The 17,302-nt window shown below is 43.2% G+C and overlaps 1 protein-coding gene across 2 annotated transcripts; it reads right to left on the bottom strand.

Moving 5' to 3' along the window:
• Window positions 1–826: 826 nt before the first annotated feature.
• On the bottom strand, window positions 827–11,277 carry LOC142098602 (uncharacterized). Of its 2 annotated transcripts, XM_075181437.1 has the most exons (8): window positions 10,958–11,277; window positions 9,015–9,180; window positions 7,822–8,089; window positions 6,895–7,038; window positions 6,412–6,482; window positions 6,139–6,194; window positions 3,731–4,241; window positions 827–1,211 (listed from the first exon to the last, which is right to left on the bottom strand). In XM_075181437.1, the coding sequence occupies exons 1-8, from the start codon at window positions 11,019–11,021 to the stop codon at window positions 995–997; spliced, it is 1,497 nt and encodes a 498-aa protein (XP_075037538.1). In that variant the 5' UTR covers window positions 11,022–11,277; the 3' UTR covers window positions 827–994. The 2 variants fall into 2 exon arrangements, with proteins under 2 accessions (XP_075037538.1, XP_075037537.1); XM_075181436.1 differs by lacking the exons at window positions 9,015–9,180; window positions 10,958–11,277 and having other exon boundaries at window positions 3,731–4,050; window positions 4,093–4,241; window positions 7,822–8,169.
• Between the last annotated feature and the right edge of the window lie 6,025 nt (window positions 11,278–17,302).

Raw genomic sequence — 17,302 nt, 5'->3', positions numbered from 1 at the left:
AGAAGCTGCATGATAGACATGAAACATTGTGACTTCAGAGACGTTTAGTGATGTCCATACTGCACCTCCCATGTGTCTTCACCGTTCACCAGCAGGTTGATCTGCCTTCTTCTCAGACCACTGCATTATCAGCCTGCTGCAGCACTCTATTCTGACTCTGCTGCGGCACTCAATCCTGACTCTGCTGCGACACTCAATCCTGACTCTGCTGCGACACTCTGTTCTGACTCTGCTGCGACACTCTGTTCTGACTCTGCTGCGACACTCTGTTCTGACTCTGCTGCGGCACTCTGTTCTGAATCTGCTGCGGCACTCTGTCCTGACTCTGCTGAGGCACTGTATTCTGACACTGCTGCGACACTCTATTCTGACTCTGCTGCGGCACTCTATTTTGACTCTGCTACGGCACTCTATTTTGACTCTGCTACGGCACTCTGTTCTGACTCTGCTGTGGCACGCTATTCTGATTCTACTGCGACACTCTGTTCTAACTCTGCGGCACTTTGTTCTAACTCTGCTGCAACACTCTGTTCTGACTCTTCTGTGGCATTCTGTTCTGATTCTGCTGTGGGACTCTGTTCTGACACTGCTACTGCACTCTATTCTATCTCTGTTGCGGGACTCTGTCCTATCTATCTCTGCTGCAGTACTCTACTCTGTCTCTCCTGCGGCACTTTCTATCTCTGCTACGGCACTTTGTTCTACCTGTGCTACAGCACTCTGTTCTATCTCTGCTGTAGCACTCTGTCCTATCCATCTCTGTAATGTAGCACTCTATTCTATCTCCTCTGCAGTGTTCTATTCTCTCTTTGCCGCACTATGTCATACCTCTGCTGCAGCGCTCTGTCCGACCACCTCTCGCACACCCTGCTACCGGTCAGTGCTGTTGAAGTATGCTCTGGTGCAGCACAATCCACTTGAATTAGTTCTACTGCACATTTGTGTCTGTTATACAGTTCTGCAATGTCCTCCTGTAATAATTCAGTGACCAGCATCAGAGGCCTCTGGCAGTGGTGTGGGGGGCCTGGTACCATGATGGGGCACACATCTGCTGAAAGAGCTGTGGGTATAGTCCAGAAAAGGAATGACTCAGTCTAACTGGTGCATTAGCCCAAGGGCCCATAAAATAGGGAGCAGCGTGGGGGACAGGGGACATATTAGAGATTGCTGGACGGAACGGCGCCATACCGGAAGGTGCTGGCTGAGTAAACCTGTAAATGGTAAGAACAAGGTGTTACAGATTGTACAAAGAGTCACAGTGCAGACACCGCGGAGAAACACAACCGAACGTGTAACACTCATATCGCAGGATCCCTAGGGGAGTGCAGAGACACAGACTACCACAGAGACCCTAGGAGAGTGCAGAGATACAGACTACCACAGTAACCCTAGGAGAGTGCAGAGACTCAGACTACCACAGAGACCCTAGGAGAGTGCAGAGATACAGACTACCACAGAGACCCTAGGAGAGTGCAGAGATACAGACTACCACAGAGACCCTAGGAGAGTGCTGAGACACAGACTACCACAGAAATGATAGGAGAGTGCAGAGACACAGACTACCACAGACACCCTAGGAGAGTGCAGAGACACAGACTACCACAGAGACCCTAGGAGAGTGCAGAGACACAGACTACCACAGAGACCCTAGGAGAGTGCAGAGACACAGACTACCACAGAGACCCTAGGAGAGTGCAGAGACACAGACTACCACAGAGACCCTAGGAGAGTGCTGAGACACAGACTACCACAGAGACCCTAGGAGAGTGCTGAGACACAGACTACCACAGAGACCCTAGGAGAGTGCTGAGACACAGACTACCACAGAGACCCTAGGAGAGTGCTGAGACACAGACTACCACAGAAATGATAGGAGAGTGCAGAGACACAGACTACCACAGAGACCCTAGGAGAGTGCAGAGACACAGACTACCACAGAGATCCTAAGAGAGTGCAGAGGCACAGACTACCACAGAGACCCTAGGAGAGTGCAGAGACACAGACTACCACAGAGACCCTAGGAGAGTGCAGAGACACAGACTACCACAGACACCCTAGGAGAGTGCAGAGACACAGACTACCACAGAGACCCTAGGAGAGTGCAGAGATACAGACTACCACAGAGACCCTAGGAGAGTGCAGAGATACAGACTACCACAGAGACCCTAGGAGAGTGCAGAGACACAGACTACCACAGAGACCCTAGGAGAGTGCAGAGACACAGGCTACCACAGAAACCCTAGGAGAGTGCAGAGACACAGACTACCACAGAGATCCTAAGAGAGTGCAGAGACACAGACTACCACAGAGATCCTAAGAGAGTGCAGAGACACAGACTACCACAGAGATCCTAAGAGAATGCAGAGACACAGACTACCACAGACACCCTAGAGGAGTGCAGAGATACAGACTACCACAGAGACCCTAGGAGAGTGCAGAGATACAGACTACCACAGACACCCTAGGAGAGTGCAGAGACACAGACTACCACAGAGACCCTAGGAGAGTGCAGAGATACAGACTACCACAGAGACCCTAGGAGAGTGCAGAGACACAGACTACCACAGAGACCTTAGGAGAGTGCAGAGATACAGACTACCACAGAGACCCTAGGAGAGTGCAGAGATACAGACTACCACAGAGACCCTAGGAGAGTGCAGAGACACAGACTACCACAGAGACCCTAGGAGAGTGCAGAGATACAGACTACCACAGAGACCCTAGGAGAGTGCAGAGATACAGACTACCACAGAGACCCTAGGAGAGTGCAGAGATACAGACTAACACAGAGACCCTAGGAGAGTGCAGAGATACAGACTACCACAGAGACCCTAGGAGAGTGCTGAGACACAGACTACCACAGAGATCCTAAGAGAGTGCAGAGACACAGACTACCACAGAGATCCTAAGAGAGTGCAGAGACACAGACTACCACAGAGATCCTAAGAGAATGCAGAGACACAGACTACCACAGACACCCTAGAGGAGTGCAGAGATACAGACTACCACAGAGACCCTAGGAGAGTGCAGAGATACAGACTACCACAGACACCCTAGGAGAGTGCAGAGACACAGACTACCACAGAGACCCTAGGAGAGTGCAGAGATACAGAGACCCTAGGAGAGTGCAGAGACACAGACTACCACAGAGACCTTAGGAGAGTGCAGAGATACAGACTACCACAGAGACCCTAGGAGAGTGCAGAGACACAGACTACCACAGAGACCCTAGGAGAGTGCAGAGATACAGACTACCACAGAGACCCTAGGAGAGTGCAGAGATACAGACTACCACAGAGACCCTAGGAGAGTGCAGAGACACAGACTACCACAGAGACCCTAGGAGAGTGCAGAGATACAGACTACCACAGAGACCCTAGGAGAGTGCAGAGACACAGACTACCACAGAGACCTTAGGAGAGTGCAGAGATACAGACTACCACAGAGACCCTAGGAGAGTGCAGAGATACAGACTACCACAGAAACACTAAGAGAGTGCAGAGACAGAGATTATAGACTTGCAGAGCATCAAGTATCAGAAAAGAGAGAACCGAGTATGGAGGGGATACGACTCTCACAGACGGAGGAGCTGAGGAGGGACAGACGGAGATGTGGCTGACACGGGGCGAGGGGGCAATACAGATTCTCTGATGACAGTTCATACACCCTAAACATAAAGTCCAGTATGGATATAGTGCCCACACACAGGTGTCCCCCCTGAGCTGCCTACCTGTGTGCCATCAGACAGGCGGGCGGAGTGTACGCCGTCACTGGTAGAGGAGAGGTGGCAGAGGGTGGCACCCACGTCGGTCTCTGTGCGATGCGGCCCCAATGTACAAACATGTCCGTTCTCTGCGGCCTTTCTGTCCTTTTCTCCATACTTTCATTTACCGTGAAATAGCTCCCATGTTCCAAACGTGTAGCGTGTCCCAAACATGTAGCATGTCCCAAGCATGTAGCGTGTCCTAAATGACCGTTGTCACTGGCGCCACAGGTCTCTGTTGTAGCTGGCTGTCTCTCTTCTTTTTCCTCTGTACTCTCTTCCGACACCTCATGTCTCTCCTCGTTCTTCTCTGCACTCTCTTGTGACACCTTGTGTCTCTCCTCGTTCTTCTCTGCACTCTTTTCTGACACCTCGTGCCTCTCCTCTTCCTCCTTCTGCAAAGTAAGTTGTGTCTCCTCTCCGTTGTCCCCGGGGGAAGGGTTTAGGACCTCTGCACTCTCTTTAACCCTCTTACACTCTGAAACAACATGCAGGGTACTTTAATACTGTTACACATAATAAGTGCTGGGAATGGAATGTTCAATAAATAAAGATATACAATTAAAAAAGGCAAGTTTAACACACCAATGATTGGCTAACTGGCCTGTCACATACTCAGTTGTAAGCAGAGCATGACTCAGACTCATGGGGCCCTAGACAAGATACAGGTTTGGGCCACAAAACCCCTTCTCCATTTATCAAAATAATCCCACATAAAAACAAGTTAGAGTAACCCGTGCCCGTCAGTGCCCAGTGGCCATAGGCAGGAGTCTAGATGGCCTAATGGATGATCCTGCTCTGGCTGTCGGACAATATCAGGGGGTACAGTCCACAAGCGTCAATGAATTCACTTAAAATAATGGGCCACGTTTTTTTGGCCGTAGGAAAACAACAGATGAGATTAGTATAAATACAAGTATCTTGTGCCCAACATTAATGGTTCTGGGTGTGAATATATTATTGAACACCTTATTTTCACTCTCTCACCCTCTTTGTCATATAGGTGCTATTAATTTCCTCTATTGATAAACACTATAATGACACAATTTATCTGCTAAATATTGATTGACAAGGGTCAGTGTACAGGAGATGGTTAATATCTTACCACACGTTAATGATAAGCCCAAATAATACATTAAAAGAGAATGGAACTGTTATGGATAAATAGATTAACAATCCATATGTCACAATCGTACTTCTGGCCAAAGGCTGGCTGGGCATGCTGGAACTTGTAGTTCTACAGCAGCCACATGATGCCTATTTCTGATCTGTGGAATTCAATTTACCTCTAAACATGTTTATTACACTCAGTTGTGTGCATAGATTTGATTGGTGATCTACTCCTGGTTAATTTAACAGTAAAAGTGCAGGTACATGGATCATTTTTGAAAACTGGTATAAAAGTAAATGACAGATTATAGCTGTTGTAGATGTTTATCCATAGACATTGATAGAATAGTGCCACCCAGTGGCCCAATTATTGTGAAGATAGTGATCACTTGAATTAAGTCTAAGGGGTATATTTGAAAAAGTGGAGATGTTGTCTATAGCAACCAATCAGATTCTAGCTGTCATTTTGTAGAATGTACTAAATAAATAGCTAGAATCTGATTGGTTGCTATAGGCAACAACTCCGCTTTTTCTAACCCGCAGTTTAGTAAATATACTCCTAAGTCTATTTTGTGTCAAATGTAATTCAAATACTTCTAAGGGTTAATTACAGTTAAATCCAAGCAACCTAATAAACCCTATAGTTAGCCTTATAGATTTCCTGGAGACATACATGTTGTGTCCAGGCTTCATTTACTAAGCATGCAGAATATACATTTTTGACAGGGCTGCTGTGAAAATTACTTAATTAGCACTTTGGTGTCCTATTATACGAGTTACAGTGCCATCTTGTGGCAGTCCAGTGGTATTGCATGCTTATAAATGCATGTGCCATCTACCTACAGTTAGTCAGACTTTGTTTTATGAGCCATTATCCATGATGGTGCAGCCAATCAATTCACTAGACACCAGTTAGGCACAAAACAGGTACATCCTCATGAATATTGGTTCAACCCACAACATTTCTGCCTATTTTTCATGATGCAGTTATTGGAAAACGCTAAAAATATATCAATGGAAAAATGTATATAATCATCATCATCATTTATTTATATATAGCGCCACTATCATTGTTGTTGGATCATTTAAACTAATTTATGGATGATTTTTACATAGAACCATTGTACCCCACACCGTAACAAACCCCTGCTGCGGAGACATTGAAAGGTTCAGTCATCAGCCCTGTGATTGACCAGCAGAGCTATGGTAGAAGCTGTTTGATTTGTGGATAAAGATAATAAGATGACATCACACACACAACTGACCTGGGTCTCCATCTCTGCTCTCCTCAGGCCCGCTGACCCGCTTTCTCAGGGTTTGGCTGAAATAAAGAAAGTATACATTGTCACTTACCACATCATATGACAATACCGTGTAGAACGACATCTTATGAGTTCCCAGGATTCCCTTTAACCCTTCGATCTCTCTTAACAACACAATTCCTGGAAGCTCTCCTGTTACACTGTTAGTGCAAAACACGGTCCCCCTACCCTTGTCCATCTTATGGTGCATAAGGAGACTGTATAATGGTCACTTACTTGTCCTTTTGGTTCTTGAAATATTTTATTCCTTTTGCAAATGGGTTCTCTTCAATTTTCAACAGGGAGAGCTATTGGGGAGAGAAAAGAGGGTCAGGTAAGAGGAGGAGGTAAGGAGGAGCTAGTTTGCAACACCTAAGAGACATTTATAGATGTAAAATGTCAAAATATGGGCAGCACGGTGGCTCAGTGGTTAGCACTTCTGCCTCACAGCACTGGGGTCATGAGTTTGATTCCCAACCAAGGCCTTATCTGTGAGGAGTTTGTATGTTCTCCACGTGTTTATAGAGATAGTTGAAGACCCCCCTCCCCCCCCCCCCCACGGTCCAATCCGTTATATGATCATGTGACTTCTCCCTAATATCTGCAGTAGGGAACATATTAATCCAGGCATGGAGTTGGATGGATTTGAGCCACATTATATGTATCTCTTTACATGGAAATTCTGCTAAATAAAGGAACGGGTGGGAGCCCATGTCTTACCCTGGGGTTCTGGTAGCTGGTGACTGCTATGAAAGACGTGTCGGGGAAAGACACCGATGACACTGGCCGTGGGCGAGATCCGTTGTTGGACGTGGGAATGATGTGTAATCGAAGAACGTATCTGTGCATGGACTGCAGAACGATCTGAGAAGAGACACAGACAGGAGAGATACTAGATGCAGGAACAAAGTTACTGGGGGATGAGGATACATTGTGGCTCAACAGAAAGGAAAAAAACAATAAAGTATTTTCTGAGTAAGACGTTCATGTCTAAGACACACATTGTTTGGAGGTTTTTGCTTGTTATTGCTGTGTAATAATTTTTCATTATCATACAGCCACTGGGGGGCGCTGTCTATGGAGGATGTTCCACTCCACAGACAAAGAAAAAACAGTATGGCTGCACAGACTCATGGTAAACTACATACAATATTATGTAGGACATTTTAAGGGCTGAACCCTTGTTCTTTAATTACAGCTGAGACCGTCATCATCATGGTATATTGGTAAGGTGCCACAAAACTCTGCCGAAAAACAGTAGAGGACAATGCTCATGAGAGCTTGCAATCTAGAGGGAGACAACAGGAGCTAGAGGGTCTCGAAGTGGTTTATGGGACCGTTGCTGGTGGAACACCCAGGGGGAGCAGTGTCAGGTGGGATTGGAGAGACTATAGTGAAGAGTTGGATTTTGAGAGAGCACTTGATAAATTGAAGGTCGTGGGAGAGTCTGGTCAGGTGGGGAACGGAGTTCTATAAGTGGGGAGCAGCACAGGAGAAGTTTTGGAGGTGGGATTGAGAGGTGGTAATCAGAGAGAAGAAAATGACTTTTCCCATATGTTTTACTGAATGGTTATAGAAAAATAAACATATTCATTATTGAATTTATTTAACATATATATAGAATAGTTATCTCCTGGGCCTCCATACCTGTCCTCCCTGGCTCAGGGTGTTGTTAGTCAGACGGATCTTGTTGAAACAAATGGCTCTCTCCATCCATCGGTGACCAGGCGCTGGAGATTCAGGGTGCAGGTAGAGGCTGGTGGGTGGTCCCGGCTCAGCTCGGCCACTCATACTCCAGACCCCGTCACGCCACTTGTACCGGTTCTCCCCCTCGGGCACAGCCTGGACACACAGAGAGTAGAGGCAGTGTGGGTCCAGGCCGGACAGGGAGACGGAGAACTCGGGGAACATCCGCCTGCCAGGTGAGAGGGTTAATCAGATGAGCAGAACCTTCACCCAACCACCCATGTGATATCTGATGGTTCTCTCCTCTCACCCACTAGCTCCTATATGTCTCCCTTCATCTCCTGAAGGCCTTCTCCACTTCTTCTCACAACTGTCTCCTATCTACTCCACTCTTACACACCTCCTGATCCTGCCTTATAGAAGATGTCAACTCTCAGATACATCCCCCCATAGATACATGGGGGGGGGGGGGGGGGTTACTCCGGAGGGACCCTTTATTTCTACTCTTAAGAGATCCTGAAGATTCCCTGTCCTTGTCGGACCATTCAACCACCATCAATACACTTGAAAGTCGGAGATCTACTCATGCTTAGGCTTTCAAATATGGCGGCATGGACTGGACAAAGAGTAGGAAGTGGTGTCTATAGTCTGCACTACTCCTGGGATCCCTATGATCCTGGGTTCCCCAGGGCTGAAGACTATTGGGACAGAGAATGGGGCCCCAGTGGGACTCCACTACCCACCGTACAGTTGACAGAGAGGGTGGCACTAGGATATGGGCACAAGATGTCAGTGAGTGAACCTTCAATTTAATCCTATCTCACTTCTCATCATTTTCTCCTCTCTACGTCTGGAACTCCATCTTGTTCTTCTTCGTACTCCAATTCTATTTATTTAATATTGTCACTATAGTCCATATAACATTATATACATATAATACAATCAAATAATAGCCATAACAAATAACAATTTAAAAAATGTCAAACATTGGTGGATTTGATGTTATTAATTAAACAAAAAAATAGTAGTTTCAAAATTTGGAAATTATTAGACTGTAAACATTTTTTAATTGACATCAACGGCAATGAGAGGTTTGTGAATAAGCGATGGAGACAGCATCGCTCCACCGTCTGACCGCTGTGGTCTCCTCTCACCTTCCATTTTTGGTGAGTATCATTTCAGTCCCCACAGAGCTAAATCTCTCCCATAATTCTTTGTTCTCCAGCCGGGCGCTGATCTGAGGAGGCGAGGGTGGCGGTCCGGGGGATGGGCAATACTGTGGTGGCAAATAGTACCCCGCAGAATGGGGGAATTTCGCACCTGAACCAAACAGAAAAAAACTTTAGTCCGCTGGTAATGAGAGAAAATAGCTCATTAAATGCTGAGGTCTCGTTAGTTACTGGGAGGGTAAATATTGATATAGGAACAAATGAACAGACTACAAAGTGACATAAGACCAAATTGTCTGTAGAACTCAGGACCAGCTCTGCATATCACAGGCAGGCCACCTGTCTCTCTCCAGCTGGTGTGGAACTACAAGTACCAGCATACCCCACCAGCCCAGTAGTTCTGTAAAAGCTGGAGATATGGAGACTGACGTAGGTTTTATATGGCCTGGGACACATGCTGGAAGCAGGTGATGTTATAATGACATTATTCGTACTGCAAATATTACAGCCATATAGGTGCAGTGGGAGAACATTATAAGCAGTATTTACTGAGACGAGACCTTGGTCCCAGCCACGTGGTGGGAGAGCCCCTGAGATGGAGAAGCCCTTAAACTGCTGCCTGGGAGTAGTACCGTGAACTGGCAGCAGTGTTAGGACGGACAGTGTAGGTGATGTTCTCCTAATACACTGATTAGGGGGTCAAATACCAATCACACAGAGCCCCCTAATACTAACATAACAGCACAAAGCTGATGTCAGCGGTGACTACTACATATAGGCTTAATCTAATGATAGATAGATAGATAGATATGAGATAGATAGATAGATAGATAGATAGATAGATAGATAGATAGATAGATAGATAGATATTAGATAGATATATAGATAGATAGATAGATAGATATGAGAGATAGATAGATGAGAGATAGATAGATAAATAGATAGATAGATAGATAGATGAGAGATAGATAGATAGAAAGATATGAGATATATATACACATAAATGTGTAAAAACATATATATGTATGAAATGCATGAGGTAAATATATAAATACACATGAGATAACTATATATATATATATATATATATATATATATATATATATTTATGTATCTCATATGTATTTCTATATTTAACTATGAGATTAGTACATATGGTTTAAATATATATATATATATATATATATATATATATATATATATATATATATATATATGTATATACATATGAGATAAATATGTAGATATGAGATAAGCACGGAATGGATATATAGATACATGTGAGACAAGCATGGGATAGATATGATATAAATATATAGATACATATTAAGTATACATATATATATGTATATATATATATATATATATATATATATATATATATATATATATATGAGATAAGCATGGGATAGTTATATAGATACATTTGTTACAGATGTATAAATATATTTGAGATAGATATGAGTATCGTACATATGATATAAATATATAGATACATATGATATATATATACTGTATATATATATATATATATATATATATATATTATGTGTAGATCTCGGATAAGAATGGGATAGATATACAGATACATATGATATAAATATATATGAGATAGCTATGAGATTTGTATATATGACATAAACATATACATACGTATGAAGTATATATATATATATGTAGATCTCAGATGAGCATGGGATAGATATATAGATATATATGAGATAAATATATAAATATATATGAGATAGCTATGAGATTTGTACATATGATATAAACATAGAGATACATATGAAGTATATATATATATATATATATATATATATATATATAGATCTCAGATAAGCATGGCATAGATATATAGATAGCTATGAGATCTGTACATATGATATAAATATATAGATAGATATATGGGATACAGGGCTACTCACACATGTCTCTGCTGATTTCGGGAGGGGTGGGCAGGTAACAGCCCCTCATTCCTCTAGTGTGCATGGTGTGATCTAACCCAGGGGACACATGGGGAGAGCTTTATACAGAAGGAGGAGTGGCAGAATACAGCTGGGAGTGGAAAGAAAAAATCCCATTCACATACCAGGGTATAGATTGCAAGCTCTTCTGTCAAGTTTTATTCTACAGTCTATCAATAATACATTCACCCTTGTGATTATAAACTCCCATGCGCAGGGCCCTCTTCCCCTTATGGTATCATTACTAGTATAATAATATTATAATACATACGAGCCCTGCAGCGATACATAAATGGTTGGTGCTTTACAGGTACTAGATTACAGTAACATATTTCTAGTTCTGGGTGTTATGACCAGCAGGGATTAATTTGTATATAAAACGTAGACATCCACAGCCTATAACATATGCACAGATGATATTATATTTAAACAATACAGACTGTGTTTCAGCACAACAGTCCCTGGTATAACATTGTAACTAGTTTATCTGTCTGTATGTGGTATAGTGCTAAGTTGTATAGGTCACTGTGTGTAATAATCAGGATAATATATATATTGTGCTGTGGTGAGAGTCTGTACACAGTGTAATTCTGTGTTTATATTTACCTAATCTCCTTCATTACACAATTAACACCCTGTTACCTGACCGCCCCTCCCACCGTTCTCCAGTAACTCTTTGTACCCCTCCAGCTGTTCTTACATCTGCTGCCAGCCTTTATTGTCTACGTATGTCATCGTATTATTATTATTATTATTATTATCACCCTTTATTTATATCCAGGCTGCATAGTACGCAGCCCGATACATTGTATATAGATCTGTGTTTGTATCATAGGACTGTTGTCTATTGAGGGATGTGTCATGTATTTGTGTAACTACAAGACAGATACATTGTATCACAGTAGTCCCAGTTACTGTGAGTGATGTCATCCATAGTCTATATATAATATATATATAGGGACCAAGAAATCATTATACATGCCTGGGCCATTTAATATAATAACCCTCCACCAATTGGTATTATCAATTCCTTCATTTAAATTGAAGCTGGGGTTGGTCTGTATTGCACATTTATTGGATATTTATGTAAGAAAATCATGTTACAAATGATATATAGTGACATTAGGGAGGCAGTGATTACACTTGTTACTAGCGAATTCATACGCTTTGACTCCGTTTGTTAATTGTTATTCTTATATCATATTTCTTTGTATGCTCATTGTTAGTTCTACAACGCACTATACCATACAGGGTCCTGACTCCAGCACGTTACCTCTACACCAGGGGTAAGAAACCTGTGACTCTTCAGCTGGTACAAGATGCCTCAATATGCCCTACCAGAGACCCTGCCAAGACGGAGGCTGGTATTGGCATGCTTGGGCACAGCAGCGGGCGAGTCGCGGGTTCCCAGCTTTGTTTAAACAACTTGTAAGTTATTAGTTTAGGACTCAAGTCATCTTTATATTTACCACTAATTACCTAGACCACAGAACCACAATTCATGATTTATCTTGTCTCTAAACATCTGCAGTTCTTAAAGAAACTCCATTGCTGCAGACACTTTCTTACAGGAACTGTGTTCCTGGAACTCTTGTCTGTTCAAACTTCCCTGTTCCAATTCCCAGACTGACTTACTTCTGGAGAAGCCAATCTCCGATATCTGTATTTACTCAGGAAGACTGCCTTGCCTGTTTTTATAGAAGGCACGTTATTGGAATATGACCTAATTCCTGGAAATATTGGGCCTGATTAATCTTCGGACGTCAGTCCATTTGCGTGCTAGGATCTTGTGCCAGAACGGGACTTATCCCAGTAAACGCATGTAATTCGTGTCCGAATGCAATAAACATTTAAAACAGACTAAGGTTTGAGTGGCGAAACGGGGGAGGGAATGGTGGACTAACATAGTCAATGTACAGAAAGGGCATGCCAAGGTCGTGCCAAAGGGTGTCCCAGTTGCAGATTAAATTTCAGGGCATGCTGTACGTACGTAATTTTTAACGGATTAAGAAGATCCTGATTTATGTATTTCACGTTAAAAAAAAATTAATAATAAAATAAAAAACACATATTTTTTATTAATGATTAGTATTAAGAGTTTTAAATTTATTTTAGAAATGTTGTTTTTTTTTTTTGCATGGGACTTTATCCTGTGCTGCGTTCTGTCTGTGTACTTACAGCAAATAACGTATAGGTAGAGAGTACTTATACCCAGACTCAAATGGAAATGCATCTTTAGATCACTGAGTCTTTGAACACGGGCGTACGTGCGTGTAATTTACCTGCATTGTATTTTTAAACGCAAGTTGCGTTCACATTGCGTTCGAAGGTGAATCAGGCCCATTATGTCTAGAGATGGACGAAATTGATGGAAATTCCGCACAAATAGAGACTCACTGCAGGATGAGGGTGGAGCCTGGCTGGGACGCTCTGCGATACAATCTTACAGTCCCGCTCTTGTGTCACCATTCTGCGCTGTGCTTGACGTGTAACACTTTGTGGACTTTACATTCTATCAACAAAGTTGGGACAGTGACGATCGGTTCATTCGGCTGTGCGCTGTGGTTGATGTAAGGCCAAATATCGCTGGCGAAACTTTCGAATTTGTGCAGCCAATTACGCAATTTGGCAAATATTTAACCGTGATCATATTTACTTATGTCTTATGTCCCCAGTCTCCTCACTGAGGACATGTTCTCCTATCTTAAGAAATGGGTCATCTCTACTATGTAATATTCAACGTTAGTCTGTTATATAACCCATTAGGCAGTCTCTATTTACAGAATACAATTTGCTGTGTTACATTGTAGCCGTTTATTAGAAGTATTCCGGAACTTTAGAGTTTATTACACATCTGCCTCTCACTGTTGGACCACGCCACTACAGAGTACGGGGGGGGGGAGGTTTGTGCTCGATGTACTAATATCCCCGAAACGTGTAGATAATATATGTTCACATACAGGTGCTGTGTTGTGAATTCTCTCCCAGCAGGTACAATAAATACTTGTGTGTGCATATAGCCTGGGTAAATAGAAGTGTTTCCCATCTGTCCAGCTCTCTCGCTGCCCCTTCTCCTTGGCTTCCTCTCTGGTGTTTTGCTTTCTCTCTCCCTGTGTTATCTCTGCCTGTGATCAGAGAGGCCTCTCCCCTGGGACCTTGCTGGTGCACTGCTCTCCTTTAATCTGCCTCACGCCCAATGTGTCGCATTCTGCACCTGCACAGCAAGGGTGTAGAAATGTCAAGTGTCCCCATGCCAGAGGCAGTGAGAGCGGGTATCTCCTCCTGGTTACACAGCCCTCTGATCTCTGGTGCATGTTATTTATCCATTACCACACTGGAGGTTTCTACAGTAGACTGAGACTTTCCCAGAATCCTCTGGTACAATGCAGATCAGCCAGAGAAGGGTTACAGGAATGTGCTGCATTATACGTGGCAGGTTAGAGTAAATAGTCCACCGTGCATAGCACACAACATGGTACTTTGCAAAAATATATATTTTGATTGTACTAGATGAGCTCATGGGTTACATAATATATTTATTACTTCTTGTGTGGCTCAGCGCACAGTATAGCAAAAAGAAATAAATACTGTGCGCATTAGACTCATATGAAGACAAATGTCCAGGACAATTCTGATACTGAACTCACAGTCCCAATGTCTAACATAACACCATATATTCCCATCATTCCACCATATAGCCCCATCATACCACCATATATTCCCATCATTCCACCATATAGTCCCATCATACCACCATATAGCCCCATCTCATCCCATATAGCCCCATCATACCACCATTTAGCCCCATTATACCACCATATTGTAACACCTTACCACCATGTAGCCCAATTATACTACCATACAAAACCATCTTTACACCATATAATCCCATCTTTCCACCATATATCTCCATCTTACCACCATATAGTCCCATCATACCACCATATAGCCCAATCATACCACCATATAGCCCCATCATACCACCATATAGCCCACCTTACCACCATATAGTCCCACCTTACCACCATATAGTCCCATCATACCACCCTATAGCCCCATCATACCACCATATAACCCAATCATACCACCATATAGCCCCATCATACCACCATATAGTCCCATCATACCACCATATAGCCCCATCATACCACCATATAGCCCCATCATACCACCATATAGTCCCACTTTACCACCATATAGTCCCATCATACCACCATATAGTCCCATCATACCACCATATAGTCCTATCATACCACCATATTGTCCCATCTTAGCACCATATAGCCCCATCATACCACCATATTGTCCCACCTTACCACCCTATATACCTATCATAGCCCCATATAGCACCATCTCATCACCATATAGCCCCATCTTACCACCATACTGCACCATAATATTACCATACAGTCCCATCTTACTACCATATAGTCCCATCATACAGCCATATAGCCCCATCAAACCGCCATATAGCACCATCATACCACCATATAGCCTCATCATATCACCATATAGCCCCATCATACCACCATATAGACCCATCATACCACCATATAGACCCATCATACCACCATATAGCCCCATCATACCACCATATAGACCCATCATACCACCATATAGCCCCATCATACCACCCTATAGACCCATCATACCACCATATAGCCCCATCTTACAACTCTATAGACCCATCATACCACCATATATCCCCATCATACCACCATAAAGCCCCATCTTACCACCATACTGCACCATAATACTACCATACAGCCCCATCTTACTACCATATAGTCCCATCATACCACCATATAGCCCAATCATACCACCATATTGTCCCACATTACCACCATATATCCCCATCTTACCACCATATATCCCCATCATATCACCATATAGCCCCATCATATCACCATATAGCCCCATCATATCACCATATAGCCCCATCATACCACCCTATAGTCCCATCATACCACCATAGAGTTCTATCATATCACCATATAGCCCCATCATATCACCATATAGCCCCATCATACCACCCTATAGTCCCATCATACCACCATAGAGTCCTATCATATCACCATATAGCCCCATCATATCACCATATAGCCCCATCATATCACCATATAGCCCCATCATACCACCATAGAGTTCTATCATATCACCATATAGCCCCATCATACCACCATAGAGTTCTATCATATCACCATATAGCCCCATCATACCACCCTATAGTCCCATCATACCACCATAGAGTTCTATCATATCACCATATAGCCCCATCATATCACCATATAGCCCCATCATACCACCCTATAGTCCCATCATACCACCATAGAGTCCTATCATATCACCATATAGCCCCATCATATCACCATATAGCCCCATCATATCACCATATAGCCCCATCATACCACCATAGAGTTCTATCATATCACCATATAGTCCCATCATACCACCATAGAGTTCTATCATATCACCATATAGCCCCATCATACCACCCTATAGTCCCATCATACCACCATAGAGTCCTATCATATCACCATATAGCCCCATCATATCACCCTATAGTCCCATCATACCACCATATAGCCCCATCATATCACCATATAGCCCCATCAAACCACCCTATAGTCCCATCATACCACCATATAGTCCCATCATATCACCATATAGCCCCATCATACCACCCTATAGCCCCATCATACCACCATATAGTCCCATCATACCACCATATAGCCCAGTCATACCACCATATTGTCCCACATTACCACCATATATCCCCATCTTACCACCATATATCCCCATCATATCACCATATAGCCCCATCATATCACCATATAGCCCCATCATATCACCATATAGCCCCATCATATCACCATATATCCCCATCATATCACCATATAGCCCCATCATATCACCATATAGCCCCATCATATCACCATATAGCCCCATCATATCACCATATAGCCCCATCATATCACCATATAGCCCCATCATATCACCATATAGCCCCATCATACCACCCTATAGTCCCATCATACCACCATAGAGTCCTATCATATCACCATATAGCCCCATCATACCAAAAATATAGTCCCATCATATCACCATATAGCCCCATCTTAGAGATACCCAAAGCATTTATCGGATGCTGGCGCGTGCGCTTGGCCTCGGCACATTGTTGCTGTACGTTGATTACGTTGATCCTCCCTTTCCCGTCTCCATTTCGCCCTTATATCGTAGGCAGTGGGAAGTGTCATTTGCGTGCGAACATGAATCGCATGTAGTTGGATTCTCTGGTGTAACTCT

Source organism: Mixophyes fleayi, chromosome 7 (assembly GCF_038048845.1).
Source record: "Mixophyes fleayi isolate aMixFle1 chromosome 7, aMixFle1.hap1, whole genome shotgun sequence".
In the NCBI taxonomy this organism is placed as follows: Eukaryota; Metazoa; Chordata; class Amphibia; order Anura; family Limnodynastidae; genus Mixophyes; species Mixophyes fleayi.
The sequence above is the reverse complement of the archived record's forward strand: the minus strand, read 5'-3'. Positions and strand labels throughout refer to the sequence as shown.